Source organism: Podarcis filfolensis, assembly GCF_964270895.1.
Source record: "Podarcis filfolensis genome assembly, chromosome: 1".
Taxonomy (NCBI): domain Eukaryota; kingdom Metazoa; phylum Chordata; class Lepidosauria; order Squamata; family Lacertidae; genus Podarcis; species Podarcis filfolensis.
The window spans coordinates 54,076,299-54,093,018 of NC_139604.1; the positions used below are offsets into that span (position 1 = coordinate 54,076,299).

Consider the following 16,720-nt stretch of genomic DNA (forward strand, 5'->3'; position numbering starts at 1 on the left):
CAGATCCTGCCGATGGAGCTTCTCTTGCCTTGATTCTCCACCAGTTTTTTTGTCCACCCTCCTCCCTTGCCTTAAGTGGGACAGAATAGGAATGCAGCTCGTAGGAGAGGAATATGATCGAGGGGAACAATGGTGAACCTGGACAATCTTGCAGCCTCTAGCCTTTGAAACAGCAACACAATATCTCCTGGTTGCAACTTGCCAAGCATAAAATCGATTCATACCAACAGTTCCTTTATAGTCACCCAAAACAATCAGGACAACCAAAGTCCAAGGTAGAATGTGCAGTGACTCACACTAGCTCAGTGTAACTTATCTGATACTAAGACTATGAGTCCTGCCCAGCCACCACATATTGAACGGCAAGACCAATATTTCCTCTCTACTCATCAGCTTCAGAATGGGGAGAATACTAAGCTGCTCTTCAGAGCGGCAAATGAAACCTTCAGTTGAATGGCTGTGCACTCTGGAGACACTGAGGCAACACAGTCCTAAAAAGTTTTATTCATAGCTCCCAACCGAGCTGAAGATCCTTAAGAGATTCTTTCTCTGGGATGTTGCTGCCATCATGTGGTCATAAAATTCCTTGTGCTTTTTGTTACCTTGTTATCTAAAGTCCGTAAGTTAAACCATCTGATGTTGAAAGGGCTAGTAATTTTTTGTTTCTGTAACTTTCAAATATTCATGTTTTATATGTAATAAAATAATTAAAATTTAGCAAAATAATGTTACTACCCCCACTCCCAATACTAATAATTCTTTTTAGGGACTGTGAACATAACAACTCAAATTTGTTTTGTATGTATGTTTAATTTTTATTCAGTTGTATTTCCTTCCTTTTTTCTTATCTGTTATTGAAGTGTATGTGCTTTATAGAATAGAATAGAATAGAATAGAATAGAATAGAGCCCTTAACAGCTTCGGACCAGTTTACTTCAGAGTGAGTTTCCTTCTTTTGGCTAATATGGACTTAAGGGAGGTTTAGACCACATTCTAGTCCATTGGGTGGGGTTGATTTCATAGCCTATGTCATGCTCCCATTGTTCTTAGATTGCGTCATGCGGGGTTGCGGGATTTTGGAGCAGTACTTTGTATATTGTGGATACCATCCCTTTGCCATGTCCCTCTGCTGTCAGAAGTTTTTCGAAGGTGGTCAAGGGCCTAGTGGCTGCTGATTTTACTACTGGATTGTTTAAGAAGGCGTGTAGTTGATGGTGTGTTAGCCAAGACATTTGGGTGTCCCTAATTTGTCTTGTATTTCTTGTGTTGGTGTGGGTTTGTTGTTTTTGTAGAAGTCTTTTAGACAATAGTTTCCTGGTACCCTCCTACCTCTCTCTCTTGGTGTTGGCAGTGGCCGTGGCTGTGGCAGTAAGCTGGTGCTTGGCTGTGTGGGGACGACTCCTTTTTGCTTTTTGCTTTCTGTTTTCTGTTTGGTTCCAGAGGCCTCGGAGCTCTGCTGGGCTGTCAGTGGGGTGCTCCCGGTCCCAGCGCACTCAAGGCCACCGGAGGGGAGCTAGGGACTCCCCACAGCCTCCCTGGTTGTTGTGTTGGGCACCCCTGGTCCACCCCGAATTGCGGTGGTAACAGCGTTGGCAGTGTGGGGACCAGCCAGCCAATGCTGTTGGTGCAGGTCGTCCTCAGGAGCTCTGTGCAGCTGTGGCGTTGGCCATCTTGCCTCGCCGGAAGTCCCCATTGTCTCTTCAGGTTGCGTTTTCTACAGATCTGTTACATCATGTAAGCCACTTTGAAGAGTTCTGCTCATAAAAGTTGTCCATACATATTTTTAGATAAACAAAATAAAGGCTCTGCAGCAATAAATACGATCACATTTAACGTGCTTCAACTGGTGTACCTGACGAACACAGATTTTCCCCTGGAAACTGTATAAAACAGAGCCACATGATGGCAGCAAAGGCTTGAGCATGACTGATTTCATCAGAGCTCTAGGTATACTATGGGGATCCAGACATCCCTCCTGAAGGCAACACTTCTGCTGTGGAGGTATCCCATTTTCTCAGCAGTGAAATTGCAATATTTTCTGGACTATGAGCACTCTGCCATTATTATTTATTATTTATTGAATTTATATACCGTCCTATACCCGGAGGTCTCAGGGTGGTTCACAGAATAAAATCAAAATATAAAACCACAAAATACATAATTAAAATAAAAACAACAACCCAATAACACACACCCCAAACCACATTTTAAAAGGGCATAGGATCCTCACAACATTTAAAGTAAGACAAGTAACAAACCTGGACAGGAGCCACTCGTTGGAAAGACCATGACCTCTGAAATGTTCGCAGCAATATTTATTGCCAACCAAATTGGTCAGGTGCCTTTCTGATACAAAGACAAAAATAGTTTTGAAATACGAGTGGGAAGGGAAATGCCATAATCCCATGCCCTTGCACAAGAAAAGCTGAACACTGTTACCTGCAGAAACTATGCAAATTAAAATACTTAAAAATACTCCAGGAAGTAATAATGAAGGTATTCCAGGAAGTAGTTTATTGGCAGATAGATACATAGATGGAAAGATAGAGAATCTCTGCAGTGACCTCAGTGGCTTTTGGTCCCATTTATTACCTGATGCTTCTGGACAATCTATGTGGGCAAGAGTGGCAGGCAGTGAAATTTTTCATAGGGGAACAGTTAGGGCCAGAGGCGCCAGCTTGCGATGGCTGTTGGGAAGGGGGCCAACATCGTGTGCATGATCATTGTGCCTCCCTCCCGAAGCCAGGCACAAGCTTCCAGGGCTCTGAAACGATGCTGTAGCCCTTCTGTCTCCTTCCCAAAGCCAGACTTGTAGGTGCCTCTTCACACTGCCCCACAGGGCCCTGGGAAGCCCCCCCTGGCCAGCCCCAGAGGCACCATTTGCCTGAGGAGCTTGTAGCCAGGGCTGCTGCAACAAACAGCTGTGCAAGCCTTTGGGAGGCAGAGATGCAAGGAGGGAAGGAAAGAGGGACAGAAGCCAGTGTTGCCCACGGCACCCCTGACCATTGTTCAAGGCACCCCACTGATTTAGGGGATTAGCCTAGTCCACTGGCCGCACGCCACTGGTGGGCAGATTTTCAGTGGTCCTACTCCTATTTCACAGAGCTGTCTTACGAGATTTCGCCTTTCTTTCTGTCAGAGTGTTCTAACTTGTAACCTCCCTTTCTTGCTTGACGTGAAACTGCTTGGAGAGGGAATGCGGGGGTTGGTGTGTGGTGTTGTTTTTATTCTGACAACACCCAGTTCCAATTTTCATTTTCTTCATAAGTAACCCCAGATGAATCAACAAGCCCACACCTCCCCTATTTCTTTCTAGACACAGATTGTTCAAACGCTCTCAGTCCCCAAACCAGGCAGGAAATCTGTTTGGAATGGGTCCAGAAAGCCTCATTTAGAAATGTCTAGAAGTAATCAGTCACTGCTCACTGTTAGAGGATTCGTTATGAGTTAATCTGTCAATCTTCGTTTCTCTCAATTTCTCATTTTTCCTATTCAGTTTTCCACATTCTCACATGTGAATTTTTTTTTAAATCCTCATGAGTATTCATTTGCATTTTAGTGCAAACTAAATATACACATTTGCATGCAATTTTGCCTAACACACACAATTTTGCAAAGCAATTTCCTGCGATATAAAACATCCCTGCATGTTATTTTCATGTATATATGCATTTCTATGCACACTTCACCCCAGTAAATGCATTTTTGTACACATTACTTCGCCAAGAAGAAAGAGAGTAAGTAGGCAAAGGCTGGTTGTTAAAAAGTAATATGTGGGGGTTGGGATCCCACTGCAGATATATAATGGCAGAGGCACAAGAAACTAATGCTGGTTAAAATCATTCTGATCTGCACTGATGGATGAAGGCGGGGCAAGGGGAGCGGGCCACCCAAGCTGCCATCCCGGGGCGGTGACATCGCAGCCACCCTTGCCCCCGCCACCCAGACGCTAGGTGCTTGGCGCGCACCCCTGGGATGCTTGGCGCTTGCCACGCATGCCCTGGCACTGCTGATCTGCTCTTTATTTAACAACATTGATATACTGCTTGAATGTAACAAAACGTATAAGCAGTTTGCATGAAATATCAAAATATCAAATAAAACAATTAAAAAGCAGTAACTAACAAAGGCTGCCATCCTGTACTCACTTACATGTAAATAACCTGCATTAGACTCAATGTGTCTTAATTCTGAGTAGACGGGTATAGACTCACACAGTAACTAACTCTTAATTTAAGAGCCAAACTACACAGTGCAATCAGCACACTTTTAATAAGGTGTGTATAAATTGGCCACTTTCAGCAACAATGTGGCTCTAAACTAGAATGTGCTCCAGATCGGTGCCCCATGTTGGTCTCCTGCTGAACCCCCTAATTGCTCCCCAAGGAGACATTTACTGTGACAAGCATTTTCAGGGGCAAATAGTAGGAACTTGGGCAAGGATTTTCAGTAGGAAACTGGTCCAGCCCGTCTCCCCTCCCTCAGATCAGGAGCGCATTCTGAGTGGGAGTTCTGCAGATCCCTTTCCTCTCAAAATACAAGTGTCTGGTTTAAAGTTTGCTAGAAGTGCTTTGGCCCACAGTACTTTTGCCCAAAGTGCTTCACTCTTCCATGCCAGGTGAATCAACAGCACTTTGCCAGTTGACCTATAAAAGGCTGGTGCCGCTAAGGAACAGAAAGTCATAAAGGTGAGCACTATCCAATAATTTAAAAGATGGGAGGAGAACATAGAGATATTGGAATGCAACATTTTATCTGTGATCTCATTTCAATTTTTCCAGGTGAATGAAGTTGCTTCTTGAGAAAATGTGAGAGTACCCAGAGTCTCCAGATGACACATCAAGTTATAACGTCAAGCCTTGCTCAAGAGGGACTTGTTGAATTGCCATGCCCATCATAGAAAGCATTTGAAAAGTGGATGCCTTTAAGAGCCAGAGCAACAATCCGTGCCGCCTTAATTAAAGAAAATCTTTCTCAAGCACATTCTGCTGGAGGAGGTTATAGCGACTACAAGAAATAGATCTGCTCACAGCCAGCTAGTGGATCTAAAAAACGTTTTTTGCTGCCATATTGAGGAAAAACAGAAGAAAGGAACAGGGCTCTTTTTCACCTGGAACTCTTCGGAATTTAGTTCTGGCACTACTCAGATGGGCACCATTGGCATTATATGAGAACAAGGAAGACATTCACGGTGAGTTTCAGCACCTCTTTTTCTAGAAAAAAAGCATTGGTTAAAATACATGCTTTCTGAGAGACAGTGTGGTGTAGTGGTTAAGAGCGGTGGACTCGTAATCTGGTGAACTGGGTTCGATTCCCCGCTCCTCCACATGCAGCTGCTGGGTGACCTTGGGCTAGTCACACTTCTCTGAAGTCTCTCAGCCCCACTCACCTCACAGAGTGTTTGTTGTGGGGGAGGAAGAGAAAAGGAGATTGTTAGCCGCTTTGAGACTCCTTAGGGTAGTGATAAAGCGGGATATCAAATCCAAACTCTTCTTCTAAAAAGAAAAAAAAAGACATGCTTTCTCTGTCCTGGGGATGGGGGAAATGGAGCTTTTAAGTGAGGACCTGTGCCTGGAAAGCATGGGGCAAAAGGTAAGTGTGGATAAGCCCACCATGTGCTGATGCTTTGTTTTTAAGGCTCATGCAGTGGTTGTTACAATGAAATTGCCACCAACAAACCCAGAGTTTGCATGGATCTATATTCCATGGGTTCATTCTGCTGGGCTTTGGAGTGACAGGAGAGTATCATTGCTGCTTTATTCTGAGATGTGAGAAGTAATTTTGTTCTGGTTGAAGTATTGCTGTGAACCAAGGTGTTTTATTTTTTAAAAAGTTTGCTTGTATATTTTATTCAGTTATGCATCTAATATTGTATATGGCACTGTGACCTGCTTGGCAACCTTTGGGTAAAAGACGGGTTACAAATACCACAAATCTGTCAATGCATAAATCGCCAATGGGAGTGCAGCCTGAGTTACTTACTGATGCGCTTCCATCTTCTCTGTGCTTGCAGGTGAAAAGGGACAGGAGGGAAGAAGAAGAAGAAGAAGAAGAAGAAGAAGAAGAAGAAGAAGAAGAAGAAGAAGAAGAAGTTGTAGTAGTAGAAGAAGACATCTGCCAGCCCCAGCAAAGCCTTTGTGATGGCTAACACAACACAGGCACATTTGCTTATTCACAGCATTCAGACACAAACCTGTGATATTGGATACAAATGCTCTGTGCACAATTTAACAGATGACATCATCTATTGCCTCAGTCTGTTCATCTGCATCTTTGGCCTGCTGGGGAATGGGATTGTCCTTTGGTTTCTCCGACTAGACATCAGGAAGAATCCACTCTTCGTTTACATCCTCAGCTTAGCAGCGGCTGACTTTTTCTTTCTCTTTTTGCGCCTGTTTATCACATTTTTCTTTTTTGCACAGTATTTTGCCACCCACATCCTTCAGTGGTGTGAGCTGATGACCATATTGAGCAAGATGGAAGTGTCCTCATTCAGCAGCAGCATGTATTTCCTCACTGCTATCAGTGTTGAGCGGTGTCTCTGTGTGCTGTGCCCATTCTGGTACCACTTCTTCCGCCCTGCGTGGTTGTCTAGTGCTGTGGCAACCGTGCTGTGGTCTGCTGACATCCTGCTGTTTGGGCTGGACATTTGTTCTTTAAGTCACAAAACAGTATGTGACGAAATGCAGCAAAAGATCTCTCTTGTCAACCTCGCCTTCTTCACCCCTATCATGATTCTGTCTAGCCTGACTCTGTTCATAAAGGTCAGGTTTTGTTTTCTGCAGCGTCCGACAGGACACCTCTGTAAAACTATCTTGCTCACAGTTCTTGTGTTTGTTGTTTTCGGTGTTCCCCTCAATGTGTACCGCATAGCCCCTTATGATGAACTCTCCAGTGTTTTTTACATGCTTGCCTGTATCAATAGCAGCATCAACCCTGCCATTTATTTCCTGGTAGGTTTCTGTAGAAAGAGATGGTTCAGGGAGCCTCTCCAGTTCATCATTCAGAGGTCCCTAAGTGAGGAGAAAGAGGCCGAGGAGGAAAGGAATGTCTGCTGCAGTACTGATAGAGACATAGCAAACAGCCAAGTCGAAACCCCTAAGGCTAGTGTAGCCAGTGTGAAGCCCGTGGGCATAACTGGGCCAGTGATGACCTCCCCAGATGCTTGTGAAATCTCTGTGTTCTCCTCACAGCTTTAAAAAGTATACACAGTGGTACCTCGGGTTACAGACGCTTCAGATTACAGACGCTTCAGGTTACAGACTCCGCTAACTCAGAAATAGTACCTCGGGTTAAGAACTTTACCTCAGGATGAGAGCAGAAATTGCGTGGTGGCGCGGCAGCAACGGGAGGCCCCATTAGCAAAAGTGATGCCTCAGGTTAAGAATGGACCTCCAGAATGAATTAAGTACATAACCAGAGGTACCACTGTAGAGACATGGAAGGAAATGAGAAAGGCGTCACTCTTCACCCTTCCTCTCTCAACTCTGAACTTTTCAGCCCCCATCATTCAGCCCAGACACTGAGCCCCAGCTTCGAGAGCCTTCTGGCGATTCCCTCACTGTGAGAAGTGAGGTTACAGGGAACCAGGCAGAGGGCCTTCTTGGTAGTGGTGTCTGCCCTGTGGAGTGTCCTCCCATCAGATGTCAAGGAAATAAACAACAATTTGACTTTTAGAAGACACCTGAAGGCAGCCCTGTTTAGGGAAGTTTTTAATGTTGAATGTCTCACTGTGCTTTTAATATTCTGTTGGGAGCCACCCAGAGTGGCTGGGGAAACCCAGACAGTAATAATAATAATAATAATAATAATAATAATAATAATAATAATTATTATTATTATTATTATTCTAGGCTGAGACTGAGACCATAGCTGCCACTCCTAGCCTTAAAAAGTACACTGAGGTACAGAATACCATCCATTTCCGATTGTTGAGGGTGACAGGTGATGTGGCAAGTTCTCACACGTCACGCAAGCTGCTTCAGAATCAATCAGAGAAATGGTAGAAGGAACAAGCCAAGGGAAATTGATTCTCGTCACCTCAAGATCAAAAATAACTCTGCTGGTCAAGGGCATTGGGACAAACTAGAAAAGGCATCCCACGAGTTCCTGAAACCAATCCTAGCATGAGAAGGAAACAGTCCCCTGGTGGCACATGACAAACCTTGCAGCTCTTCTTCCAAAATGACTGCACTCAAACATGGTCCTTGGGTAACATCTGCACCAAAAAGGCCGCTCAATGAGGAGGGTCTTGCCTTCCACCCCTCCCAAGGAACCACTAGAGGTAGTGGGACAAGCACCAGTTGCTTTCTTGTGCCATCAAAAGTGATGAAAAATATCCTTCCTATTCTTCTTGCCAACTTAATGGACACCACCAGAGACTTTTCCATAGCCAGCAGAAGAAGATCAAAGAGGCAGCTATGGCAGGCATGGATGGCAGCAGGAGAATGTGAGGGACGCAGAATGAGTTTTGCAGTGATAGCATTTTAAGCCGCATTCCTGGTGCAATCTGCATTTGGGCCAACCTTCCTGGCAGTGCGGAACCCAGAGAGTGGTGGGGGAACTGTAACTGCATCTCCCCTTTGGAGTGAGATCTTGTGGGATTGGATTCTCCCGTGAGATCTTGCAAGAAGAGGGATGGGTGAGGCCTTTAAAAGGCCCACTTGTGAGAGTACAGGGCTATTTTACCCTATGATTTCATAAGGGGCCTGAGGAAGGATTGGCCAAGGAATGCCTTAAACTTGGTTACAGCCTCTGCCTGACTGGAATCTCTCTCCTGGTCACCCAGTGAGACCCTGGTAGCTTGGCTTGCACCATACCAGGGTTCATCACAGGATAATTCCCAAGGAGAGGGGCTGGGTGTTTCCCCAACCCCGATGGAGTGCTATTTCATCAGCAGGGGGTGACTGGAATGAAGAAATGATCCTTGCCCTATTTCCATGCCTGCTTTCCACTGTAGTCAATAAAGATTTGGCCTGAGTTCACCCAACATCTATGTCCTGTGTCAGTTATTTCACCAGTCTCGCAGGACCGCAGCTTGCACCTGCCTGGGTATTATTATTACTATTATTAAAATTTGCATAGCGCCCTATACCCACAGGTCTCAGGGTGGTTCACACCATAAAATCACACCATGAAACCACAAAAAACATTTTAGTATATGTGCTGTCGAAGCGAGCACTAATCACAAAATACATAATAAAAATAAATACAAGAACAACCCAACAATCAATGCACATACATTTTAATAAAATATACAAGAGATCTTCATTTTATTGAGCTGTCAGAATAGGGAATTTAAGACGACTTGCTCCTGTCTTAAACCCTCCCCCCAAACTCAGAGAAAACGCTTGGAAAACTGGTGATCAATATATTCCTTTGGATTCTAAAAATTCGCCACAATCTGTGTGTGAAATGTCTTGAAAATGGACTTGATCTGAAATGGAACTGTCTATTTTGAAACCTGGTGTGAATTTGAATTTAAAACTAGAATGTGTTCTTGGAAAGCAAGCTGATGATTCATTCATGCCTCCTCCCAATTTAAAAAGAAAAAGAAGAATTTCATCGTGCAGTAAGATGTGGTGGAGTGGTTTGGTGTCCTTACCTTAACTGGAAGTTGAGTTCATAATTTCTTTTTGTTGTGCTAGCATTAACTGGCATCTTGCTTATTAACAATGTGAAAACAAGGTGGACTTCAAAATATTTTGATAATGTAACTGAATATAACAACCATGTTGATGTGTTAGATTTAGATCAAGTTCTGTATGGGAAGAATCAAAACTATTTGCATCTCAAAAAGAGTGAGAAGGGCAAAAGCCAGGGCGGAGAGTTGAGAGTTTGCTTCCCAAACCAACACTGGATACAGAATACATAAGAATTTGGACACAGCCTAAGTAAAAGAGGGGTTAGGACTGCAGCCTTGGCAAGAGTTTGAACCTGAGTCTCCCATTTCTCAGCATTCTTACTGCTGTACCAAACCAACACTGAATGCAATGCAAGACGTTACATTTTGAAAAGTGTGTGGGGGTGGATTGCTGTTAGCATACCCTGCAACATTTCTCCAATACGGTTGTCCTATTCCATAAGGGTAATTTTACTATTATACCCTACACATCTTCCTGGGTTGCCCCAGCCACTCTGGGCAGCTTCCAGCATATATAAAAACATGATAAAACATCAAAAATTAAAAAAATTCCTTATACAGGATTGCCTTCAGATGGGTCAGATAACTTCATACCCTCCAACATTTCTCCAATGAAAACAGGTACATCCTAAGGAAAAGTGGGGCATTCCTGGATCAAATCAGAAAGCAGGATGGCTTCTCTAAATCAGGGATGTCCCTGGGAAATAGGGACACTTGGAGGGTCTATGTTAGCTGGCAAACGTCGGCTAATGCCTCTCCATTTCCATCTTTCTGTTTTGGGGCAAGAAACTGGAGTGGGTACTTATAGCTTCAGGTTTACCTGGTTGTTGTAACTTCAGATTCCTAGCCCTTGACTGAAAAATTTAGGCTTTGCTTATGGCAATGGCTGATTGCTTAGAATCAATAGAGGAAACTATACCCCTTTGATCCTTTGGCAAAAGCTGATGCCACGAACAAGGTGGTATTGAAGACAACTGCAGGACCTGAGAAACCTCACCTCCTTTTCTGGTATTAAAGCCAAATATTTGTTCATTTCGAATCAAAAAATGAATCTCAGCTCTCCTGCCACCTTGTCTATCCTGCTCTCATAGCTACTTAGACCTCCATTATTTCCCCAGTTTCTCTTCCTACTAACTTTTCCAAGGACAGTCCTGGATTTACAGAAGCTGTCCTGGTTTCTGATTTGATCCTGGAACATTTGGCTTTTCCTTAGGATGTCCCTATTTTTATCAGAGAAATGTTGGCGGGTATGTTAGGTGACCCCCGAGCCAAGGACATAAGTAATTATACAACTTTTAGAAGACATCTGAAGGCAGCCCTGTATAGGGAAGCTTTTTAATGTGTGTTTTTTTTTTTAAAGTAGATGCTGGAAGCCACTTAGAGTGGCTGGGGCAACCCAGTCAGATGTACAAGGTATAAATAATAAGATCATTGTTAATATTATTATTGACATCCCTATTTTCATCAGAGAAATGTTGGATGGTATGGAGTTGACTTACAACTGTTAGGCACATAGAATCTACACCACATGAATTTTTTTTGTGGCCTGGCTTTGGGAACTACACTGATAGAATAACTTTGCACAAGCACATTCGAGGCTGGGCACCAGGAGTTAAAGAGAGCATCAAAGCCTGCTGCTACAAATACTTTTGAAAAGTGATGCACAAAGTTTAGTCCTTCTTTGGCTGGTGTCCCTCTTGCGCTTCTCGTGGCCCCTGGGATCTTATTATCCAGGTTTAGGCTATCTTGTTAGCATCAGACGTGTTTCACGTCATACTCTGCAAATTGGATAGTTGCATCACTCTGCCCTATCACTCCACCTCCCTAGAGATTCAAAGTGGGTAGATTTGATATAGTGCCACATGAAGGCGAAGGAACATCTCCACGCAACCCCTCCCACCCCCCAAAAGAGGGAAGTTGAGAAACAATTATGCTTTTCCATGACTGCATATAAAAATGTAATCATTGAAGATGCTCAGTCACCCTCCCTTTGGTACAGATTAGCTAATTTATTAATTGGGAAGGAATTCAGTTTAGAAGAGTCCTCCTTACTATGAACTACTCTTTTGAATGAAGAAGAGAATTCTACATTTCAGGATTATTGTTTTCTTTTGCCCATTTGCCATCCAGTGCCATAAAAGTGAATGGCTCTGCATCAGGCTTCATATCCCCTAGTCTAGATGCTTTTTGCTTTCAACTCATTATGTCAAGATAGTGAGAAACTCCAAAGGCGACCTTGAAAGAACCACACAAGGCTATCAACAGCTGCAAATACAAGCAAGGTATACTGTTGCAGAAGGGATGCGTTCTCTTTTTAAGCTCTCTGTATATATGTGTATGTGTATGTGTATGTGTATGTGTATGTGTATGTGTATGTGTATATGTGGACAATTTTGTAATCAACCCCATTGCACTCAATGATACTTAAAAGTGCTTAACTGTTATTTTAAGACATTCAAAGGGAGAAAAAGGGACTCTGTGTGTGCGCACTCTTTGTTCAGTAATCTGGCTGTTCAGCCCAGTTTCTCTTTCCAACATCTCTTAGATTCCCAAATGCACAACAGATTTATTATTTATTCAGACAGGTCATAATAATATAAAGGAACATGCTATAAGATTAGCTTTACAGGTCTATACAACAATAACACCAGGAGTGCAGCTATGCTTGACCTTGGGGGTGAAGTCCAGAGGGGTCCCCAAATGACCACCCAGATAGTGGCAGATGATGGCAGCAGTGGCAAGTGGCATCAGTTCCTGCAATAGCATGCTGTGGTCCACCCATTTTTATTTTTTTAAATTACAATCTGGGTGCAGCTGGCTAGGCATGCATATTACAATTTTTGTCCAGAATAGTGCTAAATCCCAAGTAAACTGGCTTGTCCACATCAGAGCAAATTGTGGACTTGCACTGGCCTGGCTCCCCATTAATATAGGGGCCCCACATGATGTCCTCCCCATCTCAGTGGTGTCCTGGACATTTCCCTCTTTAAATGTGGGGCTTTAGAATCCTTGGAAAGTATGAATCAGAAAAAGCCAACCGTTAAAGTGGGGAAGGTCATGAAGAACTCTGGGATGGGGACCACGTTTTGTTCCAGTTTGGAGAAGTCCTATTTGTTTTGCAGCAGTAAGTAAACTTCACTTTATTCCTAATTGCACAATCTCATGATGGTGCTATGATTTAACTGAGTTTTCAAAACGTGAAATGACGTGCGCAGAGTCTTTTTGTTGCTGTTCTCAGATGGGCAAACATTTTATTTTTTCTCTCTCTGATATATCAGGAATGTAGAAGCAGCTGTAAAGCATGGAATAACAATAGTGGAGGTAGAGGAAAGAAAAATGTTAATTGTGTGCTTTGAAAGTGAAGTGATAAATGTCACTAGCGAAAGGATCCCCTCCCTTCCATGAAGCCTATTAAGCTCAGTGTCTAAAATTTTCTAGCTGCACCACCGAGTTGCATAAAAACACAGCAAAAAATCCCAGGTTAAATCAGCATGTTCTAGGGGCTTGTTCACACTAGAGAAAAATGTCTATTTGTCTGGTTTGTTTCCTCATTAATTTTTGTATGTGCACATGATGCCCTCTTCCTCCCATTTGTTGTCCTGGACCTCCCTGCCTTTAAATGCAGAGGTTTTTTAATGTGTGGAAAGCCCAAAAAGACCAGGTAATGTGTGGTGACATTGGGTGGTGGATGCCTTGCTCTGGTTCTGTCCCAGTTCTCTTCTGACAACTCCTCTTTCCCCACCTCCTCCTCCTCAGGCTTGCCCACCCTGGAGCATAACGTGGATTTACACTTGCCTGTCTTCCTATTAATGTTGGTGCATCCACAAGACATCACTGTTGTCTCAGACCTATCCCTCTCTAAACCAGTGCAGGATTTATGTAGAAGCTAAACAAGCTATAGCTTAGGGCCCCACTCTCTTGGGCCTCCCAAAAAATTCAAAGAAAAAAAAACTGGATGTACATTTCCAAGATAAAAAACAAATAAAATAAAACCTATAGATAGCAAATGGCTTTAGATACCTATTAGGTCCATAAATTACCATGTAGCATATATTCAACACAAAAACAGCGACAATTTGTTGTTGACAAAGGACAGCTGGACATATAAAGGGCCCCATTACCTTCAGTAGCTTAGCGCCTCATCAAACCTAAATCTGGCCCTGCTCTAAATGCAATGTCTTTCTATTCTTGGAAAGTCCAAAACATCTAAGACTGCTCCCCCCCTCTATTTAAAGGGTTGGGGGAAAGTTCCAGGAAACCACTGGGATGGGCATGTGGGCACTCCTGTACTAATGGCAAGACAAGCAGGTGCAAATCCACATTTTGCTACAGTATGAACAAGTCCTTTATTTCTTCCCCATTGCCTCTTTATTTCACTTTAGTAAATAATACTGTAAACTTAAGGCACCAGGTGCATTTGAAGATTTCTGCTCTAACCAGGGCCGTCTTACCCATAGGTGCCTGGGGTGCGGGGCACCCGGGCACCGGGCTCTCAGGGGCGCCAGGCTGAGAGTCCGGGGCCTGAGAGTTAAGTCTGGGGAAGAGCCCGCCCGTCGGTCGGAATGCCACGGTGGGCTCTTCTGCTGCAGGCAGCTCTGTGCTGAGAATTCGGGGGCAACCAAGCCAGCAAGACGCTGAGGCGGCCGGCCGGCTCTGCCCTTCTGCATGCCCGGGACTGGGCAACCTGGAGGGAGGGCGCCGGGCGGATCTTTGCACCCTGGCGCCACATATGCTTAAGCCAGCCCTGGCTCTAACTGTATGATTTACAAATAAACGAAGAGCAGAACTGACTATTACGGATGCATTAGTTAATGGGTAACTTTAAAAAGAGAGAAGAAAAGGGGGTTTAAATCAGCTGCTTATTCAGAAAGTGAAAAATAAGCTGAAATACTGTATATACTTGAGTATAAGCATACTTTTTCAGCACATTTTTTATGCTGAAAAGTCTCCCTTGGCTTATACTCGAGTGAGGATCCTTTTGGGCTGCTCCTTCCTCCTCCTCTGCTGCTGTCTGCGGCGGTGATGGAGGAACGAGCAGCCTGAAAGCAGCCCTTTTGGGCTGCTTGTTCTTCCTCCGCCATTGCCACCACCACCAGGTTTGTGGTGTGATGAACCGGCTTATACTCGAGTCAATAAGTTTTCCCAGTTTTTTGTGGTAAAATTAGGTGCCTCGGCTTATATTCGGGTCGGCTTATACTCGAGTATATACGGTACCTTCCTGAGTTCAGCTACTGTTAAGGAGCTGCTGATTTAATTCCTCCTTCCTTTAAAAACAACAACCCTAGTTAACTAATTTGTGTACAACTGCCATTGAGGGATGTCCGTGCTGGTTGGGAGTTGGAATCCAACAGGGTGACAGATTCCCCATCCCTTTAATATGGAGTTTCATGGCAAGGCTTCCTTCCTGGCATGCCAGCACTTTTTACTTGCATTGATATATATATATATATATATATATATATATATATATATATATATATATATATCCAGAGACTGTTATGGTTGACTACACTCTGCTACCTCCACCATCTGATTGTCATAAAACCAGGGGGGATCCTGAAAATGACATGCCAGCTTCTGAGCATCTTCCTTACTTGTTTCTGCAGGTGATCTAGATATGGAACTCAAATCTCCAGCTGAGAACATAAACAATGTGACAGAGTTTATCTTTTTCAGCTTCACCCAAAATGAGGAGCTGGAGAAAATTTGTTTTGTGGTTTTTCTTTTCTTCTATTTAGCCATTGTGCTGGGAAACTCCCTGATCACAGTCACCATCATCTTCAGCTCCCGCTTGAATTCACCCATGTATTTTTTCCTCAGCTACTTATCTTTTGTAGACATCTGCTACTCCTCTGTCACGGCCCCCAAAATGATTATAGACTTCCTTGTAGAAAAGAAAACCATTTCCTTCATTGGCTGCATAGCACAGCTCTTTGGGGTCCATTTCTTTGGCTGCACAGAAATCTTCATCCTCACAGTGATGGCATACGACCGGTACATTGCTATCTGCAAGCCTCTCCACTATACCACCATTATGACCAAGCGGGTTTGTGGGCAGATGATAGCAGCCTCTTGGGTTGGAGGGCTCATGCATTCATTGGTGCAGACCCTTTCCGTCACTCAGGTCACCTTTTGTGGACCCAATGAAATTGACCACTATTTCTGTGATGTCCACCCTTTATTGAAAGTGGCTTGCACAGATACCTACATTATTGGCATCATCGTGGTGGCTAATAGTGGGATGATTGCATTGGGCTGCTTCATCATCCTGGTTATCTCCTACATTGTCATCTTGGTCTCCTTGAGGTCTCGCTCTTCCGAAGGGCGTCAGAAGGCTCTGTCTACCTGCGCTTCCCACATCTTGGTGGTCATTTTATTTTTTGGGCCATGCACCTTTATGTACATACGCCCTTCCAGTGACTTTGCAGAAGACAAGTCGGTGGCTGTGTTTTACACCGTGATCACCCCGATGCTCAACCCATTGATCTACACATTACGAAATGCGGAGATGAAGAATGCCATGAGAAAACTATGGAGGAGGAAAGTGACTTCAAGTGAGAAAGCAAAAATTTGAAATTTAGCATCATTTAAGTCATTAATTTAGTTAAATAAGGTACATAGAAATCCAGTGGCGCAAAACCACTTGGACCCATGCTTTCTAGGCCTGGGACAAGTGGGTGGGTGGATGAGCTTGTAGTAGTAAAAACGCAGCTGGTGCAGATTTTTCAGCTCTGGTGTGTCAGGATTTATGATCTCCCTCTCATACCAAGAGACGGCAAGCTGGTGGTTTTCTAACGTTCAGATTTATTGGTATTTACACAGTAGTTTGAGTCCAAGCACACAGCTCAATCTTCCTCACTAGATGGGTCAGTTGAGCCCACTGAAGGTTAAGAACTGATCTCCAGAACGAATTAAGTTCTTAACCTGAGGTACCACTGTTGTCTAATCATGAGGTTACCAATTCATGTGCCACCCTGGCAAGACTAGCCTGTCCAGGAATGGTTGTAGATGGTGCACAAGTAACTCTCTCTCTCTCTGTCTCTCACCCACCATTGAAAAAGCTCTAATTCTTCCCTC

At 43.8% G+C, this 16,720-nt stretch overlaps 2 protein-coding genes across 2 annotated transcripts; both read left to right on the forward strand.

Moving 5' to 3' along the window:
• Nucleotides 1-6,105: 6,105 nt before the first annotated feature.
• LOC310747115 (mas-related G-protein coupled receptor member H-like) lies at nucleotides 6,106-7,199 on the forward strand (the record flags this gene model as incomplete). Its single annotated transcript, XM_083581448.1, has 1 exon — nucleotides 6,106-7,199. Exon 1 carries the CDS (start codon nucleotides 6,141-6,143, stop codon nucleotides 7,197-7,199), a length of 1,059 nt encoding a protein of 352 aa, XP_083437574.1. The 5' UTR covers nucleotides 6,106-6,140.
• An 8,061-nt stretch (nucleotides 7,200-15,260) lies between these two features.
• On the forward strand, nucleotides 15,261-16,217 carry LOC310747123 (olfactory receptor 4S2-like; the record flags this gene model as incomplete). Its single annotated transcript, XM_083581458.1, has 1 exon — nucleotides 15,261-16,217. One exon carries the CDS (start codon nucleotides 15,261-15,263, stop codon nucleotides 16,215-16,217), a length of 957 nt encoding a protein of 318 aa, XP_083437584.1.
• Between the last annotated feature and the right edge of the window lie 503 nt (nucleotides 16,218-16,720).